Below are 21707 nucleotides of genomic sequence, written 5' to 3' on the forward strand. Positions count from 1 at the left end.
CTTTAGCTAGCTAGTCAGTCGGTAACAGAAAATGGAGGAAGTTTTCTTACTGAAAGAGTCAGTTTTGTATTTTCTAGACAGAAGTGGAGCTCTTCTTAAACTTGCCGAAGACTGCAAACCATTCAACGGTAAGTTTTAGGGGCGGTGGTAGGCTAGCTAGAGAGCGCTTTCGATCAGTGTTAGCTAGCTAATGGGATTGTGTGTGACTCCTGAGGACGGGGTAACCTAGGCAACCCTGTACCCACTCGGGGATGTGGTGACATGTGAAACGCAGTCCTTCATAGATGACAGCAAGCTGTTAAATAACTGATGATTATATGTTAATTGATTGATTTAGCTATTATAAAGTCAACTCTAATGTCACCCAAGTTCCTATTTCCTTCAGATATCCAGCGAAATGAGGCTGTGTATCGGTTCTGTATCAGTGTTAACCCTTCAGACATAATAGAACTGGATCCTAGATTGGGTGACTGTGTGCTCCATGACCCCCTCAAAGCTACATCACTATTTCAATCTGTAAGTCCAAAACATCTCCCATTACATTACCATTACATTACCCCTTATTCAAACCTTGAATTTGGAACATACCAGTATTTATGTTTTTTTGTCACTCCTCTTTCAGGTTTGTTTTCTGTCAATAAAGACACTCTCCCTCATTGAGAAAATACACACAGAAAGTCAGGTGAATGTGATCCTGAAGTTTACACACCTGCCTCCGTTCCCTGAGTACACCATGGATCTCTGTGAGTTTCCCTGTGGTTATGGCCCCATGAGGCCCGTTGCCATGGAGGGCCTGGTCATCGCGATGACGAGGGTCACAAAGTACACACAGGGAGCCAGGTTTCTCTGTTCTGAGTCAGACTGCCCCTGCTCAACAGGTAGGCCTGATTACAAGTAACCTGGGTGCCACGCTATTTCTGTTTTCATAACATTACGGTAATGCCATTTACAAAACAATTTAAAATTCTGTAATATGATGTTATCCTCAGGGTTCCATCACATCAGAGTGCACGCACCCGGAGCCACTGAGTCAGCCACAGTGAGGAGTGACTTCAGCTGCCTGCTCTGCTCCTCTCACCTCAAAGAGGATATCAAGTTCCGGGTGCTGGGGGGTGAGAATGTCCCTAAATGATACTTGAAGAAGTAGCCTCACGTGTCATGCTTACATGTAGCTCGTCACTTCTTACTAGCACTGACTTTGCTGATAGCTACTTTATTGAGGAAACATTTACTTGAATGTGATTGTCTCACCTTAAGATGGATGCACTAACTGTAAGTCGCTCTGGATAAGAGTTTCTGCTAAATGACTGACCTTTGTAATGTAAATGTTAATGTAAGCATAATATGGTTTTGAAACAGACAAGCAGCTTGTAGAGCTGATCCATGTCAAAGCACTAGATGTCCTGAAAGTCCATCCTCCCAGCGCCCTCAGGTACCAGTCTGTTACCCTGTTTCTCAGAGGTAAGCTCACATAATAATGATAATTTTGCCCAAACGTTTTGTAATGTTCACATAATGCAAGTTATGATTTCGTTTTTAATAGATGTGACTTCGATATCTCCTTAGAAAAGTAATTGTTAGAAGTTTGTTATGAATTTTCTATTCCTTTTCGATGACAAACGTAATTTTGGAGCCAAAATCCTGTGGGGGAGAGTTCAAGTAAACAGAGGTTTGAGTAGCCAGCCACGCAGTAGTGCCCCTGGGTGAGATATTAGGTGTTCCTGTGCCCTCCAATAACATTGTCCAGCCATTACCCCTGAGAGAGCAGTGATTCTCAGTGCCAGTATTAGCATATTCTGTTGACCTAGTCTTCTGGAGGAATTCAACACAGCGGGCTCACGTTACTAAACATATATGTTAATAAGTGTAAGGAACACTCATTAGTTGAATCGCACAACGCACACACAGTGAGATCTTTGTTCCAAGGGCCTGGTTCCTGTGTTGTGCTTGGCAGGGGTGTGTAGGTGCCTTGCATGTTCCTCAAATAATTAGGAGACTGCAGGACAGAACTGGACAACCCCTCTGAGTGTTATGGTTTTGTTTCCCTCACAACGTTGTAGATGAGCTGTGTAACTCCATGAGGATTGGACGTCTGTACAGGGTGCTGGGCATACCGGCCCATGTCCACCAGTGGCCCAACGTCACCTGGAGTGTGGAGGCCAATAACGTTAAACCGTGGGAGCCTGAATGTAAGGACCTATATGCATGCTTACAATGGTATAGATCAGCTTACATTAAATCCTATTCATAATCTATAGGTCTGGTTTTCAGCTTCTCTGAGAAAGCCATTCAAAGGGAACATGCATGTGCGTGGATGTGTGTCCTTGTGTGTGAGGACTGTGACCTCTGACTTGCTTATAACAGAACACAGTATGTGCAATAATAACACCTCACACTCCAGTAGATTCACTCCACCCCTCTTCTTTTCCTCCAACCACACCCCCAGACACTGGCACCATCAGCTCTAACTTCCAGGCCCTGTTGACGGCCACAGCCTGTTCCCCCTGGAGGTTCTCTGCCATCGTGGCTAACTCGTTTGGCTCCGCAGTGGTTCCCCCGGGCCTGTACAGCACTCTGAAGCTGGGCCTGCTGCTCAGCCTGGTCCAGGGCCGGGGGGACAACCCAGACTCACTGCACTGCCTGGACCTGCTAGCCCTGACTACTGACACACTCATACTGGACAGGTCCTACATTATAATCCTTCAGTCAGACAGTCAATGAATCAATCTTTGAATCAGTCAATCAATCAACCAAGTTCTTAGGAAGCACAATACACTGACCAAATTACCAAAACAATAACATCACTGCAATAAAATTGTACTATGCCCATATTCAAGTCAACAGCATAAATGGATAGTTGAGAGAGCCAGCCTCCGTTACCCCCTGTCTTAGGCTGATGACGTACAGCCTGGGACTGGCTGGCCGTGGGGTGAGACACCCTGCGACAGGGGAGATGTTTGCCTCTCTTTCCCGTGATGATCACGGAGCGGGCACGGCTAACATCCACGCTGGCTCCGCCCTGCTGGCCACCGGAGGCGTCTGCATGCTCGGGGACCTGGGCCACCACAGGAAGGACAAGATGGACGCCCTTCAGTCAGGTACAGAGCCCTGCTTACCTTGTAGCCTAGGGCCAGCCTAGGGCTGTAGCTAATGTGTTGTCTTGTCAAAGCTATGAAACAATGAAGAAACATTATGGCACCTCCTATGATACACAAAGTATAGAGTAGGTTATTTGAGTGTATAAACCAAGGGATTGGTTTCACACTGGGCCTTTGCCTTCTATCCACCCCCAACAGTTAGTTCACCTTTGACCGCTCTCCCTCCCCACCCAGTTCTGGAAAGTCGGACAGTGTCTGTGATCATCCCAGGGAAGAAGTATGGAGAGGATGCTGACCAGCAGATCTCCTTCCCTGTCCAGTGCAGCTTCTGGGCCCTGGCAGACTCCACAGCCCCCTCAAAGAAGACCACCAGGAATGACAGTATAGTGCTAGGAACAGTGGTGGGCTTTCACTGTGTTGTTTAATTTACATTACGATTCAAATTTATTGGACTACTGCACTTGATAAATGTGAGTGCCTCTGATGTGTCCCCATTGGGTTGTTGTCTGATATGGTGATTCTGCAACAAATCTATTCCATGTGAGCAGTTTGAAGCCTTTTCTCCTACCACACAATGCCAATAGCACTCAGCACTGGCAGAGATAATGTGTTCCAGAAATGTCAAATCTCTCAGAGCCAGCCGGAAGGGGAGACAATTTATTATCTTCAGAATAAGTAGTTAATTGCTTCCACTCAGGGAACAGGCTGCCGCCCAAACAAACCCAGCCCTTGAGAATAGACAACGCCTTCAGGTTCCCCTCCACTTTGGCCTCAGTGCCAATTCAGGATGCACAAGAAACTGTAGTACTAATGTAGTGCTTTAGTGGTAAATATAGTACTGGTAAATATTGTACTGTTAAATATAGTACTGGTAAATATATTAATGGTAAATATAGTACTGATAAATACAGTACTTCCATGTTAAGGTAGTAGGTCAAATTATTTTTACAAAATTAGCTACCAGCCACATAAAAATATGTTATCCATTGTGTGTGTAGGACATGGGCCCGGTCCCTGCCCAGCTTGCTGAGGCCTTTGGTCTGGTGATCCTTTGTCGGGAGGCAGGGGGAGAGCAGGCCCTGCTAGCCCAGACGGTACACACCCTCAGGCAGGCAGTGCAGCCCGGAGAGCCCCTCTACCCATCCTGCATACAGTTTACCACACAGGACTACCAGGAGGTAAACCACACAATACTGTACACACCATGTAAGGCTGATTTTCACCTTTTCATGTAATATATGGCACACATAAAATACATCTGCAAACTCTTAGTGCTTTTTGACAGACTACATTTTGACTTAACATTGTGCTCTTTTCCTTCACCCAGTTCCTGGCCCACGCCCAAGGGATCCAGACAGAGCTGAGCCCTGGGGCAGAGATGATGATCCATGGCTATTACATGGCCAGCAGAAGGGTCCGCTCAGACTCGGGCCATGGTGCAAAGGTGTCAGTGGCCTCCATCAAGCTACTGTAAGGGCATACCACTGATCGCATGCTGAGGGTTATTCATTTAAATCTTACCATGTTTCATATTTATGCACAAATCACCCTTTTACTTATTGTAGTGTTTAACTTGGGCATTTGTCAAATCCCTGATGTTAACAATGGATAAAATAAAAAAGGCCCTTCAAATTCTCAGGGCACCTGCAGCATCTTGTGCTTTAGCAGTGTTCTCTGTAATGTCATATTTCTCCACAAGGTGGAGCTCAATCATTCATTTACAGAACCTATTAATGGGTGCCTGTCTCAAAATACTATTTTTCATCTAGTTTGGAAAATCTTTTCAGTGGTGTCAGATTGTGTGAAAGTGCACAGTAAAAATAAACCCAATTTCATCAGGAGCACAATATATAAAAAATATTTTAAAAAGGCTAATCATTCAGAACTAACAGAGGCAGGTTTTTCCAGATCTGAAAGCCTGTTCCCACACGATGTGTATTTCTTTGCATAGTATCATTCTTAATGTTTATTTTGTGGTTATTGTACCATTTATCACAGTATATTCTGCTCAGCTCTTTTTGTTAGCTTTGGGCAACAGAATCAATAACAATATTTGTTTACTTCTACAAAATGTCCCTATGGAGACAGTATAATTGTCTTTATTGGCGTGTTTCTTCAAGGATCTCCCTGGCTGAGGCCCACAGTAAGCTGTGTCTGAGGAGCACAGTGCTGGAGGAGGATGCAGTGATCGCTGTGTTGCTGTGTGAAAACGCCATCACTCTCAGACACGGTAGGACACTCACAGGACCGGAGGCTACGTCAGCAGCCAAACTCATAGATCTCATTTGCTGCCATGTTGAAATCACCACTACCTTCACACAGCCTGGATAACTGACAGTACAAGAACAAACCCCTCCAGACTCTGCACCATTTCTAGTTATACTGTCGCAGTCCAACCTTGTATCCAGAGGGTTTGTCTGGGGACTACAGTGCCAAATCCCTAGGTCCAAATACAAAAAAAAAGTGCACTATGTCTTTATTACTCCTGTATAAGCAGAGAAAAATACGTCAGCAGAGCGGGGTAAATCTTCCTGCAGCCATGCCTAGGTCTTGCTCTAATTACATCTGTCACAGTGAGAGTAGAGACTGGAGAATCCAACCTTGTCAGGGGATGGTCTCTACAGGGGTCATCTCTAGTAATAGCTATAGGCAAGAGTGTATCCTGGCTATGATCGTCTTTGCTCTAGTAATAGCAGTCAGTGTGGACTGTAGTCTACATTTACCCTGATAGTTGGTCTGGGGACTGCTCCCTCTACGAACAGGAGCCTCAGCGCTCATTATCCCACCCGACGCAGCGTTTCCCTGTGACCTGTGTGACCTGGAAGCTCTCCACAGGCGAGACCTGATCCTGGAGCAGCTTCACCAGAGCATCATGCACTTTGTCTACGCCTACGCACCCGGGGCCACCAGCTACATCACTGAGGAGGAATAGGACCACAGCTAAGTAAAGGATATCGGTATGTTTCTATTCTATGTATGGGTTAGTGCAAAGCTTGTTTTATTTTGGGTAAAAATATAGTTTAGGTATCCAATAGAATTTAAATGGTGAAATTTGAGCTACTGAGTACAAAAATATAAATGCAACATGTAAAGTGTTGGTCCCATGTTTCATGAGCTGATAAATGTTCCATACGCACAACAGCTTCACATTTTGTGCACAAATTTGTTTACATCCCTGTTAGTGAGCATTTCTCCTTTGCCAAGATAATCCATCCAACTGACAGGTGTGGCATATTAAACAGCATGATCATTACACAGGTGCACCTTGTGCTGGGGATAATACAAAATAAAAAAACACTAAAATGTGTAGTTGTCACAACACAATGCCACAGATGTCTCAAGTTGAGGTAGTGTGCAATTAGCATGCTGACTGCAGGAACGTCCACCAGAGCTGTTGCATGTTCATTTCTCTACCATACACCACCTGTCATTTTATAGAATTTGGTAGTACGGCCTCACAACCGCAGACCACGTGTAACCACGCCAGCCCAGGACCTCCACAGCCGGCTTCTTCACCTGCGGGATCGTCTGAGATTAGCCACCCAGACAGCTGATGAAACTGAGTAGTGTCTGTAATAAAGCCCTTTTGTGGCGATGAACTCATTCTGACTGGCTGGGCCTGGCTCCCCAGTGGGTGGGCCTATTCCCTCCCAGGCCAACCCATGGCTGCACCCCTGCCCAGTCAAGTGAAATCCATAGATTAGGGCACAATTTATTTATTTCAATTGACATATTTCCTTATATGAACTGTAACTCAGTAAAATCATTGCATTCATATTTTTGTTGTATAGTTCATGAAATGTCATTTATAATAATAATGCCATTTAGCAGACGCTTTTATCCAAAGCGACTTACAGTCATTCATTTGATACAGTAATTCAACATAGGCAGAAAAAAGATTGCGATTAGTGTAGCACAAAATAATATTTTATTTCATAACTTTGAACACATAACAGGGCAGAATAAAATCAGATTAAAAATAAACATTTAACCTTAAATTTAGGCAGGGGAGTCTCATTGAGACCACGGTTGTGCTTTTTTGGACAGGCAAGTGAAAATAGGGTGATAGTTTAGGTCTCAAGGGTCACATTCGCCTTCCAAACCTTGAATTGTGTCAATGAATAGAAGAAATCAGTTAAACTCGCCAAAAATAAGTAAAATTACCAGTTTCTTCATTGATAGTGTAATGATTAAGTCTAATGAGATATTACTTAACTTTCTACCATCGTGGGTTTAGTTATAACGCTGGTAATTCAGATTAATGGCTTTTCAGCAGTGTAAAATCAGCAGAAATGTCAAAAAAGGCATCAGAATTCCAGTAAAAATTACTGAACATGGGTAGAAAAAGCTTAGTCAACACCTCACAAACCAGGAGAGAAAAAAAAACTCCCCTACTGCAGGTCCAACAATCCTGCATGATGAAATAACATAAGTCTCAAACCTTAGTCATGGATTGCAAGTTTAATGATTGAAGGTAGACTCTGCAAAATGCCGCTGCCACGAGGAGCACCGCAGATATTGAGCTAAGCGAGATGCTCACGCTTCAACAGTTAGTTGTGGAAATTGACCCACCATCTATACAATATCTCAGTGTCTACCTATAATGATCAATGCTAATATTGGCAGTTCAGTTAGTCAGTCTCAGCACCCCAATTTAGTCAGATGGGTAAACGGCAAAAGTGAGAAGTCATCACAACTCCAGCAGAAGACTACTGAAGGAAAACAATTGGCTACTTTCAGCCCTCAGAGACACTCACCATAGGGTTGAGATTTAAGTCTTCATACTCCACGTACTGGATCAACAAGCCAATCTAGGAGAGAAGAACAGTCTATTAGCATGACTATCATTTGATTGTAGTTCGGCAAAATATGCAGGCAATTATACTGTAGTTCAGGAAGTCACATTCTCAGCACCCCAATTTAGTCTGATGGGTAAACGGCAAAATGTAGAACTCATCACAACTCCAGTTTCATGCACTTATGCCAATCAAAAATGTAAAAAAAACTCACCACATGGCAAGATTTACATCAGTCTTCAATCCCCATCCTGGCCCATTAACTCTATGAAAGAACAGAAACTTGTTAAAATGATCATTTGATGTGATGTAAAATACATCTCAGAATACTGGTAGTTCAGTTAGTCACATTCTCAGCACCCCAATAATGGTCTGATGGGTAAACGGCAAAATGATTACTCATCACAACTCCAGTAGCAACATTAACAAAAGGGAAAACAGATTTCAAACAGGCCACTCAAGTGGGCTGGTTGTATACTAGTTGGTTAATGCCTGTGGAAATGAGAATGTGTAGGCCTAACTCACCAAAAACAAGACGTAGATCACATGTCAAACTCATTCCACAGAGGGCCGAGTGTCTGCGGGTTTTCGCTCCTCCCTTATACTCCATGAATTAAGGTCACTCCCATCACCTGGTTGTCTAGGCCTCAATTGAAAAGGCAAAACCCGCAGACACTAGGCCCACCATGGAATGAGTGACACCCCTGATGTAGATCTTTTATAGCATCTTCAGTACCCTGCCAGCCAATCAGATCTGTGGGATAAAAACATTATTATACTGATGATCATTGGTCTCCAATCGAGAGGTTGTGGGTTGAAATGGTATTCTTTAGTTAGAATAATGCTGGTGGTTCAGTTAGTCACAGTCTCAACACCCCAATTTAGTCAGATGGGTAAACGGCAAATGTGTGAAGTCATCACAATACCAGCAGAAGCACCGACTAGCAGAGCACAGCTTATAGTTAGGAATTAACTCACCTCAGTACACTAGCGGCATAGCCAGCACTATCTATCCCCAAAAAACATTAAACCTGTGAGAAAAAGAAAACTGAAAATGAACTTTGCAACAAGAATAAATCAAATTTGACTGACAGTTGTGGTATGGTCAATTGTGATTATACTGGTAGTTCAGTTAGTCACAGTCTCAGCAACCCAATTTAGTCAGATGGGTAAACGGCAAACATGATAACTCATCACAACTCCAGTATTGTCAGATCAGACAAGCATAGCAAATTCTAGGGCCTTTAAAAAACCCTTGCGGGTTTAATAATGGACGACTCACCTCAGTACAACAAAGGACGTCTGGAACCTTCAATCTCCTTCAAGTCCATGAAAGCTATAAGAGAAACACAAATTCCATTAAACCTAAAGTGAAATTCCTGCTGCTGTATATTTGAAACGCTTAACTAGATTTCGTCACAAGTCACAGCTTACACAGCTGTCGAGTTGGCCAAATTCAAGGTTCAGCTAATTCTGGGATTCAGATAGGCCTAGTCATAACACGCAAATCTTCTACGCATATATTCCAAGATATTGAAGAGCCACATTTTCAGATCTATGGGAAGCATTCTGCACTTTGAAAAAGTCTGACGTCCAAAAATAGTACTCCCAAGTAATTGCCCTTTAGCCGGTGTGGCGCTATTGATTTTCATCTTGCATGGATAAGCTGTACTGAAGGAATAGCCAATGCACCTAGAACTCAACGAGACAGCTAAGATGACTAATGAACTTAGGGTCAGGGGGCACATGTAACACAGCTTGGGAGCACTGCACAATGCAAGCCCACACTACAGCCTTTCCAAGGAAGGTTCAACAGCAGGTCACGACCTTTACTCCTTTTGGAGAAGTCCAAAGTCGAGATTCCCCAATGAAGTCATTGCGAAGACAATTACCCGACCACCATGGTATCATTTGATCCGTGACCAGAGCTAGTGTGCAGTAACCTTACTAACAATATGGGCCGAAATGACAAAGGGGCCATATATCATCGGATCTGGGACAAGCAGCTGACAGTATGATTTATTACAATACTGCTGGGACGTTTAGGCCCAAATACACCGTTCGATGAGTCATGATTTCTTCTTGACCATGGGCCCATTCTATTCACATGACCAGACATGATAGTAGGTTTCAAAATTAGTTTAAAACGTTAACTTATTTTGGTAAAATGATCCATAATATATTGTGATTGCCAACAGCCCACATACACCGACACAAGTGCATCAAATGTCTGCACCAATTTGAGCATAAACATGGGGAAATCAGTGGTTAATTTGCAAACTAAGTTAATGATTATTAAAGAAATGAAATAATGAGCTGCACCCTTTTACAGACAATATCCATACATTACCAGTCTGTCTCGCTTACCCTAACACTAGCTACATTATGGAGAGGCAAGTCTGCCAACTCACGTGGTCAGTGGCATGGATTCGTGGCCCTCGAGCGCAGTAGCAAGCAAACTGTTTGCTTACTAACATAGTGAATACAATTGTATCCTTGCTCTTTGAAACGGGACGTTTCCAATATCTTACAGAAAACTACTTTAGTAAACAAAATTATTTAGAATCCATTTTTAAGGGCAGGTAAAATCCTTATTTTGACGGAGGTAACATTACATTGGTGTTCAGGTTAGCTACCAGGCTAGCTAGTGTTCTGGCAGTTCCTGGTATTTTATATAGCTAGCTAAAACACCGAATTGCATTATTATTAAATAAAGCTGACTGCCTAATGTTATTAGCCACCTACCTGTTGAATGAACGGGGAATTCAACAAGTTATTGCTCATTTAAAAAATAATCTTGGTGTGAGCGCATTCAAGCTCCATGCGTCCTCCTTCGTTCTTCTTCCAGAAAGAAAGATAAGACTTCCTGCTTCATCTTTATTGACATGCGCAGTCTGAGCACACATCACGCAGGCAACTACCAAAAACACACTACACGGTTTCATATAGACAAGTTTACGCGCTGTATCACGGGTGGCGCCATAACTCCACACAAATGCATTTCATTTCCGCCGGAAGTTGTTTACACAACGTCTGCCGGTGTAAACACAGCGATGTCGACGCTAGCTTGGGAACACGGTTCTACTACTTTGACTGGAGATGGCGTTACTCTCCTCCACCCGAATTCAGTGCAGAACTGGGAGGATAACATGACGACGTGGCCCAACATAACATACAGCAAGATTTGCTCCTACTTCGTGCAATCCATGGCAATAGATGGAAAAGCAATGGACAATCTGAAAGCCTCCGAGGCATATCAATATCTGCACAGCAACAAAGTCGGTTGTGTCATGTCATACAAACATGATCGTTTTGTTTATCTGAAAGCAAATGTAGAGCCTAGCCAGTGTTTGAACAATGCATGGCATAATGCTTGGGTGCTGGTAACTGAAGCTGGAGAAGTCAAAACTGCGGGATGTACGTGTGTTGCTGGACCAGGGAGATCTTGTTCCCACTCAGCTGCGATCCTGTGGAAGGTAATTATTTGACCATTGTAGCCTAGGCCTATGTCTTTTTTTCAAAACGCTATAAATCCATAAATTTGTTATTAAAAAAAAAACACTATTTTGTGTTTTAATTTTCGTGTTTGCATTTATGAGGAAAAAACAATGTTAGGCCTACGACAGTTCTCCATTACGGACGTGAGCGCTCTGAAAGCGGCACTAAAGACTTTCAAACTTTCACAGACACCTCAAAACAGAAAGAACAAAGCCTTTAAAGCGAATTTTGTTTTGTATTAATTGTATCTTAATTTTAATATAGCAGACAGACAATAGATAATGACAACATAAGGCTCCGGCCTGAACTGGAGCTTATGCATGAACCGAACACTTGTTTATGAATAAACAATTAAAATGTCTCATTGCAATATTTTACATATTCATAATCATTACTTTTGCTGGTTCTTTGAGACAGCTTTTAGGTGCCGTTTAGATAAGCGCGCTCATAATTGAATTATGATAATAACGCATTTTCTTCATATTCGTGTTACATCATATGACATGTGTGCAGTGAACCCATTATAATATCTATGCACTGTTTTTACTATATCTCTCTAGGTAGAAAATGCTGTGAGACAGGGGAAAACCGGGCGTGCCTGCACAGACGGACAATGCTCGGAGAGTGCGCATCACAGCGAGCACAGCTAGAAAGGTGCCCATTCGCTCAACCACGGCGCCTGACAAGTTTTTGTCAGAACACTTACACCCATCCTTCCGTGGCAATGCCGCAACCCGTCAAGGAGCGGAGGGGGAGGAACTTGCAAGGGACTATTTGGAAACTCTGGGCAACAGCATTGAAACCAAAGGCTTAGTGGTGTGCGAAAAGGAACCGTGGCTTGCAGCATCTCCCGATGGAGTGATAAACAACGACATTCTGTTGGAGATCAAATCACCTGTGATGGGAAACAAGTCACTTGCAGAATTTTTGGCAACAAAGAACTGCGAAATCACAACTGTGGCAAACGGAGATAGGGTAGATTACCATATTGCCTGCAATGGTCCAAAAGGCTACTACAAGCAGGTACAAATTGGGATGCACTGCACAGGGCTTCAGCACTCCAGGTTGGTGATCTGGAACAAAACTGAGCACCTAGAAATCGAAGTACCCTACGACCAAGGCTTTGTCCAGGGGCATATCATAAGGCTGCGCACATTCTACTTTGCCCACATGCTCCCGAAAATTGTTGATGATTTTGTTGAGGGAAGGTTACAGTTCTGCAGTAAATATCTCAGCATTTTAAAACCAAAATAAACTGCCTTATTTAGGTCATGCCCACAGGAGCCAACAGATGTCCATTGTTTACATGATCTCTTTATGCTGTGCAATATATCAGTGTGCCTACTGTTTGAGTGAAAATAAAGTTTGATGTAATTTCAATCCTTAGAGTGCTACAATTTATTTTAACACAGTTCATAATTCATAGTAAGCTCATACTGTACATAAATAACACTCGATTAATGAATTGTTTTGAGGAAACTAAACAAATGGCTTCAACAAGAAAGATTGTGTGTTTAATCTCAACAGGTATTAAAAAGTAAAATACAAAAGCAGCCCACACAATTACATCACTATGAAAATATTCATATATAATATTTAAAAATACAATGCACGCAGTATTTGTTGTGTTTATCTGTATTTAATGAACAACATGGCTGGGTGTTTGTAGACAGGGACATAGGGCAAGATTCTAAACCTCACTGATCAGTGGACTCTTCAGGTTAACTAGGCCAGCACAGATGGTTAAGATGTTGTCCAGTTTCGGTGCCATGCTGATGGGAACATTCTGGGATAAAATCTTAAACACCTTCAGTCTCTGGATTGCTCTTTCCACATGTATGCGGACATTGGCTACCCATTGGGTCTGGGCATCTCGAAATTTTGGTGTAGCAGGCTCGGCCTCACAGACAGGCTGACAGGTTTCTGGAGCATCTAAAAAGGGGAAGAGAAAACATGGATGGAGCAAAATTAATGCAGGCATAGAGTCCTCTCACTACAAACATCACAATGGAAAAATGTGTACTACAACATTGCACTCACACGCACACACACAATCATCATCACAACAGCCTGCCACCTTGCATTGTATTTATGATGTAGACTAAGGCACACGCAGGCAGGCACACACACACACACACACAATTAATGATGTAGCTATCGTGGGCATTGTTTGTCACATCTCCAAAACAATCAACTGCCTTAGCAAAATATCGGTAGCAATGTTAATGTATGACAACTTCTTCATAATTAACAGTATTGTCAGCTTCATAGCTAAAGTTGCTGAACTTACCCTCAGATTCAAGTCTGCGTTTCTTTATCTGGGAGGAGGCAGTGGTCCGCTGGGTGAGTTGACGCCTATTTGGCTGGGGAGGGCGATTGTATCCCAACCACAACTCTGGGAAAGGATTATCCTTGGTAGGTTTTTGGTCAACAAAGTGATAGGAACAAACAAAAACGTTGAGGGGTGGTTTCTTTAGATTCAATGCCTTCAGCCAGGTCCTTGATTCCGAGTCGGTATCAGGCTTGCGAAAAAATGTTAACAATGGAGCGTATGGTCATTGCCTCTTTGTAGCTGGTTTGTGGTCGTAGCACTCTCTATCTAACCACTCGTTCAGGTGCTTTCTCGAGTTTTTGCAACCAACTACCGCACACGTCGTTCCCGAACCAATTTTCTTCATGTTGTAATTGTAATTTTTATATCCTCTTTGTCACTGCGATATCAGTGCTTTGTCGGCACAACGGAGCTAGCTAGCAAAACAAACCCAGCCCGGCAGAACGGAACTGGATTGCATCGACGGGAGGAGTTCAGGAAGTAGAGCGGAAACGGCTCAAAAACTTGTCTATATTATTATGAGACAGCTAACTTTTGAAAACGGTGTTTTAAATGAATCTGTGTTTTGGCAATTTCGCATGTGAATTAAAGGTCCAATGCAGCCGTTTTGATCTCAATACCAAATCATTTCTGGGTAACAATTAAGTACCTTAATGTGATTGTTTTCAATTAACATTTTCAAAAATATGCCTTAGCAAAGATCAATTTCTCAAGCAATAATTGTTCTACTACTCTCTGGGAGTGGTCTGAGTGGGGAGGGGAAAGGTGAAAACGAGATGTTATTGGCAGAGAGGTTTGGAACTCTCTTTCTTATTGGTCTATTAACTGTCACCAGGCAGGCCAAAACTCCATCCCACCAAAACAGGCTGAAATTTCAGGCAGTCTTTTCAAACAGCTCTTACACTAAAAGGGCATTATCATCTTAGTGTGGAAATATACACTCAGTAGACAGTTTATTAGATACACCACCCCGTTCACGAAAATGGCTTGTTCCTACAGACAGTGAGTCACAGGGCTGTGGCTTGCTATATAAAGCAGGCAGACAGGCATCGAGGTATTCAGTTACTGTTTCGATTAAACGTTAGAATGGGCAAAACAAGTGACCTAAGCGACTTTGAGCGTGGTATGATTGTTGGTGCCAGGCGCGCCGGTTCCAGTATCTCAGAAACGGACGGCCCCCTGGGCTTTTCATACACGACAATGTCAAGGTTTACCGAGAATGGTGCGACAAACAAAAAACATCCAGTCAGCGGAAGTCCTGTGGGCTAAAACAGCTCGTTGATGAGAGATGTCAAAGGAGAATGGCAAGAATCATGCCAGCTAACAGGCGGGCCACAAACAGGCAAATAACGGCGCAATACAACAGTGGTGTGCAGAACGGCATCTCGGAACGCACAACTCATCGGTCCTTGTCACTGAGGGCTATTGCAGCAGACAACCACACCGGGTTCCACTCCTATCAGCTAAAAACAAGAAGAAGCGGCTCCAGTGGGCACGCGATCACCAACACTGGACAATTGAGGAATGGAAAAACATTGCCTAGTCCGACGAATCCCGGTTCCTATTGCGTCATGCTGATGGCAGAGTTAGGATTTGGAGTAAGCAGCATGAGTCCATGGCCCCATCCTGCCTAGTGTCAACAGTACAGGCTGGTGGCGGTGGTGTAATGGTGTGGGGGATGTTTTCCTGGCACACGTTAGGTCCCATGATACCAATTGTAGCAAATTGTATCAATTGTACCTTGATACCAAACGTTTGAACGTTTCCGACACCTTGTAGAATCCATTCCCCTGAAGAATTCAGGCTGTTCTGGAGGCAAAGGGGGTCCAACCTGGTACTATCCTGAACAAAAATATAAATGCAACATGCAACAATTTCAATGATTTTACTGAGTTACAGTTCATCTTGTGTTTTTTTCTAGTATTACATTGTTACTGATTATTGCATTGTTGGGTTTTGAGTTTGCAGGAAAGGCATTTCACTTTACTTGTGCATGTGACATTAAAACTTGAAACTTGAAATCAGTCAATTGAAATAAATTAATTAGGCCCTAATCTATGGATTTCACATGACTGGGCAGGGGTGCAGCCATGGGTGGCCTGGAAGGGCATAGGCCCACCAATTTAGGAGCCAGGCCCACCCACTGAGGAGCCAGGCCCAGCCAATCAGAATTAATTTTTCCCCACAAAAGGGCTTTATTACAGACAGAAATACTCCTCAGTTTCATCAGCTGTCCGGGTGGCTGGTCTCAGACGATCCTGCAGGTGAAGAAGCCGGATGTGGAGGTCCTGGGCTGGCGTGGTTACACGTGGTCTGTGGTTGTACGTACTGCCAAATTCTCTAAAACGACGTTGGAGGTGGCTTATGGTAGAGAAATGAATATTAAATTATCTGGCAACAGCTCTGGTGGACATTCCTGCAGTCTGCATGCCAATTGCACGCTCCCTCAAAACTTGAGACATCTGGGCTTTGTGTTGTGTGACAAAACTGCACATTTTAGAGTGGCCTTTTATTGTCCCCAGCACAAGGTGCACCCGTGTAATGATCATGCTGTTTAATCAGCTTCTTGATATACCACACCTGTCAGGTGGATGGATTATTTTGGCAAAGGAGAAATGCTCACTAACAGGGATGTAAACAAATTTGTGCACAAAATTTGAGAGAAATAAACTTTTTGTGCGTATGGAAATGTTCTGGGATCTTTTATTTCAGCTCATGAAACATGGGACCAACACTTTACATGTTGCTTTTATATTTTTGTTCAGTATAGATGGGTGTACCTAATAGACTTGCCACTGATTGTGTATAAAAAAACATGGAAATACAAATTACTATCAGTTTTTCTTTTGAATATTATGCTAAGTCTCCAATTTGCACATTTCAGCAGTGTAACAGTGTCTGAGTAGCCTACATAAAAGTGCACTTTCTAAGTTGATCTCTGTCAGTTCGATTTCAACTTCATAATGCCAGAATTATCTCAAAAGTTAGGCTATAGTTTAAAGGGATAGTTCGGGATGTTGGCAATAAGGCCCTTTATCGATTTCCCCTTGCTAGCTGTTCCCATAGACTTCCAGTCATTGCGCTAACGCTAGTTAGCAATTGTGCTAACGGTAGTTGGCAACTTACTTCAAACTGAACACAGAGACATAACAATTATATCCAGTTAATCTGACTCTGGGGAAGTAGATACATTTTATTTTTTATTAATTGCCAAAATCCCGAACTATCCCTTTAATAGAAGTGGCCTCTTGCCGAGTTCAAAACAACTGGGAGGTCAAATCATGACTTCAGTGATCTTCAGTTCGGAAAGTCGGAGCTCTAGAAGAGGCCCGACTTCCCGAGTTGGAATTCCGAGTTGAATGACGTTCAAATTGATTTTTCCCAGTCGGAGCTCGTTTTTTTTTCCGAGTTCCCAGTTGTTTTGAACACACTGAAGTCAAAAGTCGGAGATTTCCGAGTTCCCAGTTCCGAGTTCCCAGTTGTTTTGAACGCGGCATCTAGACACACAATAAACCACACTGAAAGAGTCACTACCATTTTGAATAGGCTTAGGGCCTATAATACATTCCACAATATGTGCCTTGAAATGCATGAACATTTATTGTAATGAGGAGTTTGTTGTGGTTGCAAAATTGTGCATTTGTGTAAAATATATAATAGGCCTAATAAAACCCACTAATGTATGATTATCAATACACCTTCCTAGACAGACTATTATGTGAACTATATTTAACTAATATATTTATCTGACTGCACATACATGCAAAAAAAAAAGTGCATATTTCCAAGAATGTCAACTCATAATTCCCTTTTTAGGCAAATAATAAAATGGAATCCCTCTTGATTTTTAAGAGATAAAGTCTGTCTTCAATGACAGAACATGTTCATTTAGGCTACTTAGACTAGTAAATCTCAGTAAACGTATTTACAACCGATGGAGTGGGAGACATGTCTTATTTTTATTTCTCAAGTCATTATCCACAAACACATTTACAACTATTTATGTAAAAAACGAAGAGAAAATGAAGAGGCTCCTACCATTGTTGAGATTCTGACAACCCCTTCACATGACAGATGTTAAGTTATTCACACATGCATTTAGTGTAAATGTTCATTACGCAACACACGGGATTGCTAAAAAGTATACATACATGAATCCCTCCAACAGACACAGAACAGCAGAAAGCGGAGCAGAAACACAGCATGGCCAAAATAAGAGCTTTCTCAGATTTTATATACATAACCACATAATATATTAATTTACAATGTGTTCCTACTATTGAAAGAGTCGTGACTTTCTCCTTTACATGAAAATACTGAAGTCAAAAGGAGATACCTCAGTTGTTTGATAAATAAAAAGCACTGTCAGACGACGAATCTGCTGTCCATTTCAAAAGTCCTCATGGGTGGATTTAGCTGAAAGAGTCTTACTAATTAATGGTCGTCTAAATGAGAAGTCCCGTATGCAGTGGATAGCGTTATGTCTGCGAGGTCGACGATGATGCGCCTTGATTTTCTGTCTGTTTTGAATTGTTCAGAAACTGACCGCTGGCGCCGACGTATAACCTGGATCGCATTGGCCACTTCTGTTGAGATAAAAATAGAACAAATTATTTCGCGAGTGCAGTTAACTGATTTCAATGCAACTGAAAATATAATTAACAAATGAAGAAACAAAAATGTTGCTAACAGTTTATTTTAAGTCATTCTTCAGTTGAACACACATAAATGAAGTAAGAAATACATTTAAATATTTAATTGAACACAATTTATGGTGCAAATTGGTGCTTTCAATTACCAATAATAACCATTCCTCTCTATATCATTTTACTAATTAAGCATAATAGGAAGCCTACTCGTTTTAAAGATCTGTGTAATATAAAAAGTTGTGCGATGATGGCTAAATGCATTTTATGCCTGCATGATTGATTATTATTAGCAAACTATTTTTTTTATTATCGTGTTTTTTTTTATTCTATCACGTGGTATATGGAATAGAGCTGACACACAATTATCACACTCTTTGTCAGGTTAGTTTCAAATGGAATTTCGATATCAATTCAAAAGTCTAAATGTATTGGGCCTACTTACTTTCACAGGGTGCAGGTAACCTTCACCTTTCAGCGAGTGTAAGGCCTCTGTTTGTCTGTTGCTCTCTCCCTCCTCCATCCCCTCCTCTTGCAAGGTTCGAGTCAGATGGGCAATATACGTGGTGGCCAAAATCAACACGTCGAGCTTGGACAGTTTTGTGTCTGGTGGCACCGACGGCAGAGTCCTCTGTAGCTCCAGGAATGCGCTTCTCAGAGTCTGCACTCGACTCCTCTCCCGCGCTGCGTTGGCTGCTGCCGGCCGCCCTCTGCCACCGAGGCCACCCGCCTGGACCACCCTAGAGTGCTGCAGGGCCTCCGGACGCCGACTGTCGGTGGTCAGCATGTCAGGACTGGGGCTGGAGCTGGGGCTGGATGTGGGACTCTCATCCATAACTGTCACTGGGCCATTTCCACTATCCATGCGGATCGTCTGTCTTCCAACCATAGGGAGCATTTATAAACCTGACGGGTAACATATGTCTTGTTGATGAATGTACATTTTCACTTGCCTATTACTTAAACAAACTGAAAACGCCAAGATTGTAATTGAAAGAAAACAAGTTATCTGTATTTTATATTTTATAATAAGCCTACATTAGCCTACAGAAATAGTACACGTTTATGTAGGTATATTGACCAGTGTGCGTAAAGTGTGTACAAATGCATTTAAATGATATGTAACAGGCCAAGTTAGTTGCTGAACATAAATTAAGGCAGGCATATAAAATCCTCATCCTTGTCTTGAACTGTGTGTGCCTTTTGAACTTGTGTATAAACATGCCGTTGAATATTCAGGCATTTTGAAAAAGATGAATGGTAAAATAGTATTGCAACACATTTTGTATCCAATTAGGCCAATTGGGTAAACTTAAATTTGCATTACCCATATAATGCATTCATTACGCATATCGGCAACATGTACTTAATCAACATGCCATAACAACATTACTAAATTGTTGTGATGAATTTGTATAATCGTATTTTATTGTTCCTTCATTATTGCAATAAAGCATTTGAAAAATAATCATACTGAGACCCACGTGTGTTAACCTTGACCTAAGAAGGCTGCTTTCCCAAGTTCAATTTGACATTAGAATGTGAAACATATAATAAATAGCTCTATGGCAGTTGCATCATTATTTGGTGTGGTGCAGACTAATGTAAATAATACCGATGACCGTGCACGTTCCATCACCGTCATTAAATATGTTTACATAACTGACTCTGCTTGATGGTGATGCTGTTATCAAGAAATCAAAACACCTCATAACCCTCTGAAAATAATATTACTTTGAATGTATTCCAAGCCAAGAACTTACCTTCAAATTTCCCCAGAAACGCCGTCTTGAGTAATGACATCAAGGCAATGCAAAGAGAGGTATCGTGCACCACAGACTCCACTGCTGCGCCAATACGAGGTGGAGAAAAGTAGCCCTGCCGCTCCAAGTACAGATAATCTTTATAAAGAGGCGCGGCCGCGGAAAAAGGTGCGCAGTGGTCCGTGTCCATGCGCGAAGTGCTCACCTGAGTGTGTGCGTAAAACTCTCAGGAGCCTCTATTGGATACCCAAAGAGCTGACCATTCTTACACTGCGGAGTAATTAATCATAAGCCCTTAAGACTCCCTGGCAGTGGGAGAGACTCTGCTCTTTCCCTTTCACAACTTGTTTCTGTCAGAGGGGAGAGAGGAGGGAACCCTTTCAACACCAGAGGCAGCATTTTTTCTAGCTGAGCAAACCATGTATTTTCGTCATATTATGGTCACATCAATAAAGAGGGCACATCTGTATTATTACATTGATATGGGTCGTCAACTGATTATACTTAGCCTATACCTGATTCCTACCCAAGTGCTCTGTCATTGCTTTGCTTTCCAAAGGCTTCAAGGGGGCTATATCAGGTACCTGCCCAAATAAACAGTCCCTAATATTTTTGTGCTAATGTTGCAGACGCCAATGGTTGCAGCAGACCATGATGACAAGATGACTAGAGTGTAAGGTGATATGCAAAATTGACTAATTGCCAGGGTGCCTTGAGTTGCAGGTCGCAAAATAGTCTGATTTCCATGAAACAGCTAGGGCTAATAAATAAACTTTGAACAATGCAATCAACATGGGCCTGCATGAGGAAATACTTGCGACTCATAAATTAATCACTGATTTCCAGGGTCCACAAACGGAGATGTCGCCAAATGAATGATTGCAATTATTCATAATATAGGCTATATCCTCAGACGGTTCTTAATAAACATTGTTTTTGTAAGGATGGAGTAACAGAATTGCTTCGGGGAGGGCCACTAATTATGAGGCAAAGCAAAAAGGGTTAAGTAAGCTTCGTTCCCTAATTACCCCACATCTTTCAGGGGTTATACTTTGACATGCCTTTAAAAACCCATTCAGACGTGCTCAGTGATATTTAGACAGGGACTAATAGCATACAATATTACTCCTCACTCGGCGAGGATTTGTTGTGTTGGTTGTGTTGTGTTGGAGGATTATTTCCACATTATGAGGGAGGGAAGGCAATATGCATTAGGCTATCACGCAAATAATATTTTCTTTGCTACGGCACCGCATGCGGTACGGTTGCACATCTGGAACCAACAGGACCTTGAACAGCTTCTACCCCCAAGCCAGAAGGCTGCTAAATAGTTAGATAAATCGTTAACCAAATAGCTACCCAGACTACCTTCATTGAACCTTTTTGCACCATTTTTTTTTCACTCATCACAAACGCTGCTGCTACTGTTTACTAGCTCTCACTTTTTAGTTATATGTACAGTAAATATCTACCTCAATTACCTCGTACGCCTGCGCATCTACTCGGTACTGGTACCTCTTGTATATAGCCATGTTATCGTTACTCATTGTGTATTTATTATAACTTTTATTATT

At 42.3% G+C, this 21707-nt stretch overlaps 2 protein-coding genes and 1 long non-coding RNA gene across 4 annotated transcripts; 1 reads left to right on the top strand and 2 right to left on the bottom strand.

The window, feature by feature from the left end:
- Positions 1-31: 31 nt before the first annotated feature.
- Positions 32-6030, top strand: mcmdc2 (minichromosome maintenance domain containing 2; the record flags this gene model as incomplete). The annotated part of the gene is made up of 13 exons (XM_084146121.1): positions 32-128; positions 386-516; positions 623-878; positions 990-1112; positions 1360-1461; positions 2061-2189; positions 2447-2684; positions 2893-3098; positions 3333-3499; positions 4097-4276; positions 4426-4568; positions 5219-5328; positions 5861-6030. 13 exons carry the CDS (start codon positions 32-34, stop codon positions 6028-6030), a joined length of 2052 nt encoding a protein of 683 aa, XP_084002247.1.
- A 653-nt stretch (positions 6031-6683) lies between these two features.
- On the bottom strand, positions 6684-10781 carry LOC311104439. 2 transcript variants are annotated; one of them, XR_014610161.1, is made up of 7 exons: positions 10640-10781; positions 9177-9230; positions 8873-8925; positions 8420-8648; positions 8109-8159; positions 7856-7909; positions 6684-6772 (listed from the first exon to the last, which is right to left on the bottom strand). It is a non-coding gene; the product is annotated as an uncharacterized lncRNA (long non-coding RNA). The 2 variants fall into 2 exon arrangements; XR_014610162.1 differs by lacking the exon at positions 6684-6772 and having other exon boundaries at positions 7008-7909.
- Positions 10782-18202: 7421 nt separating this feature from the next.
- LOC311104421 (transcription factor 24-like) lies at positions 18203-19259 on the bottom strand (the record flags this gene model as incomplete). The annotated part of the gene is made up of 2 exons (XM_084146252.1): positions 18203-18310; positions 18816-19259. 2 exons carry the CDS (start codon positions 19257-19259, stop codon positions 18203-18205), a joined length of 552 nt encoding a protein of 183 aa, XP_084002378.1.
- Between the last annotated feature and the right edge of the window lie 2448 nt (positions 19260-21707).

The sequence above is a fragment of the Coregonus lavaretus genome (genome assembly GCF_964263955.1).
Source record: "Coregonus lavaretus genome assembly, chromosome: 2".
Taxonomy (NCBI): Eukaryota; Metazoa; Chordata; class Actinopteri; order Salmoniformes; family Salmonidae; genus Coregonus; species Coregonus lavaretus.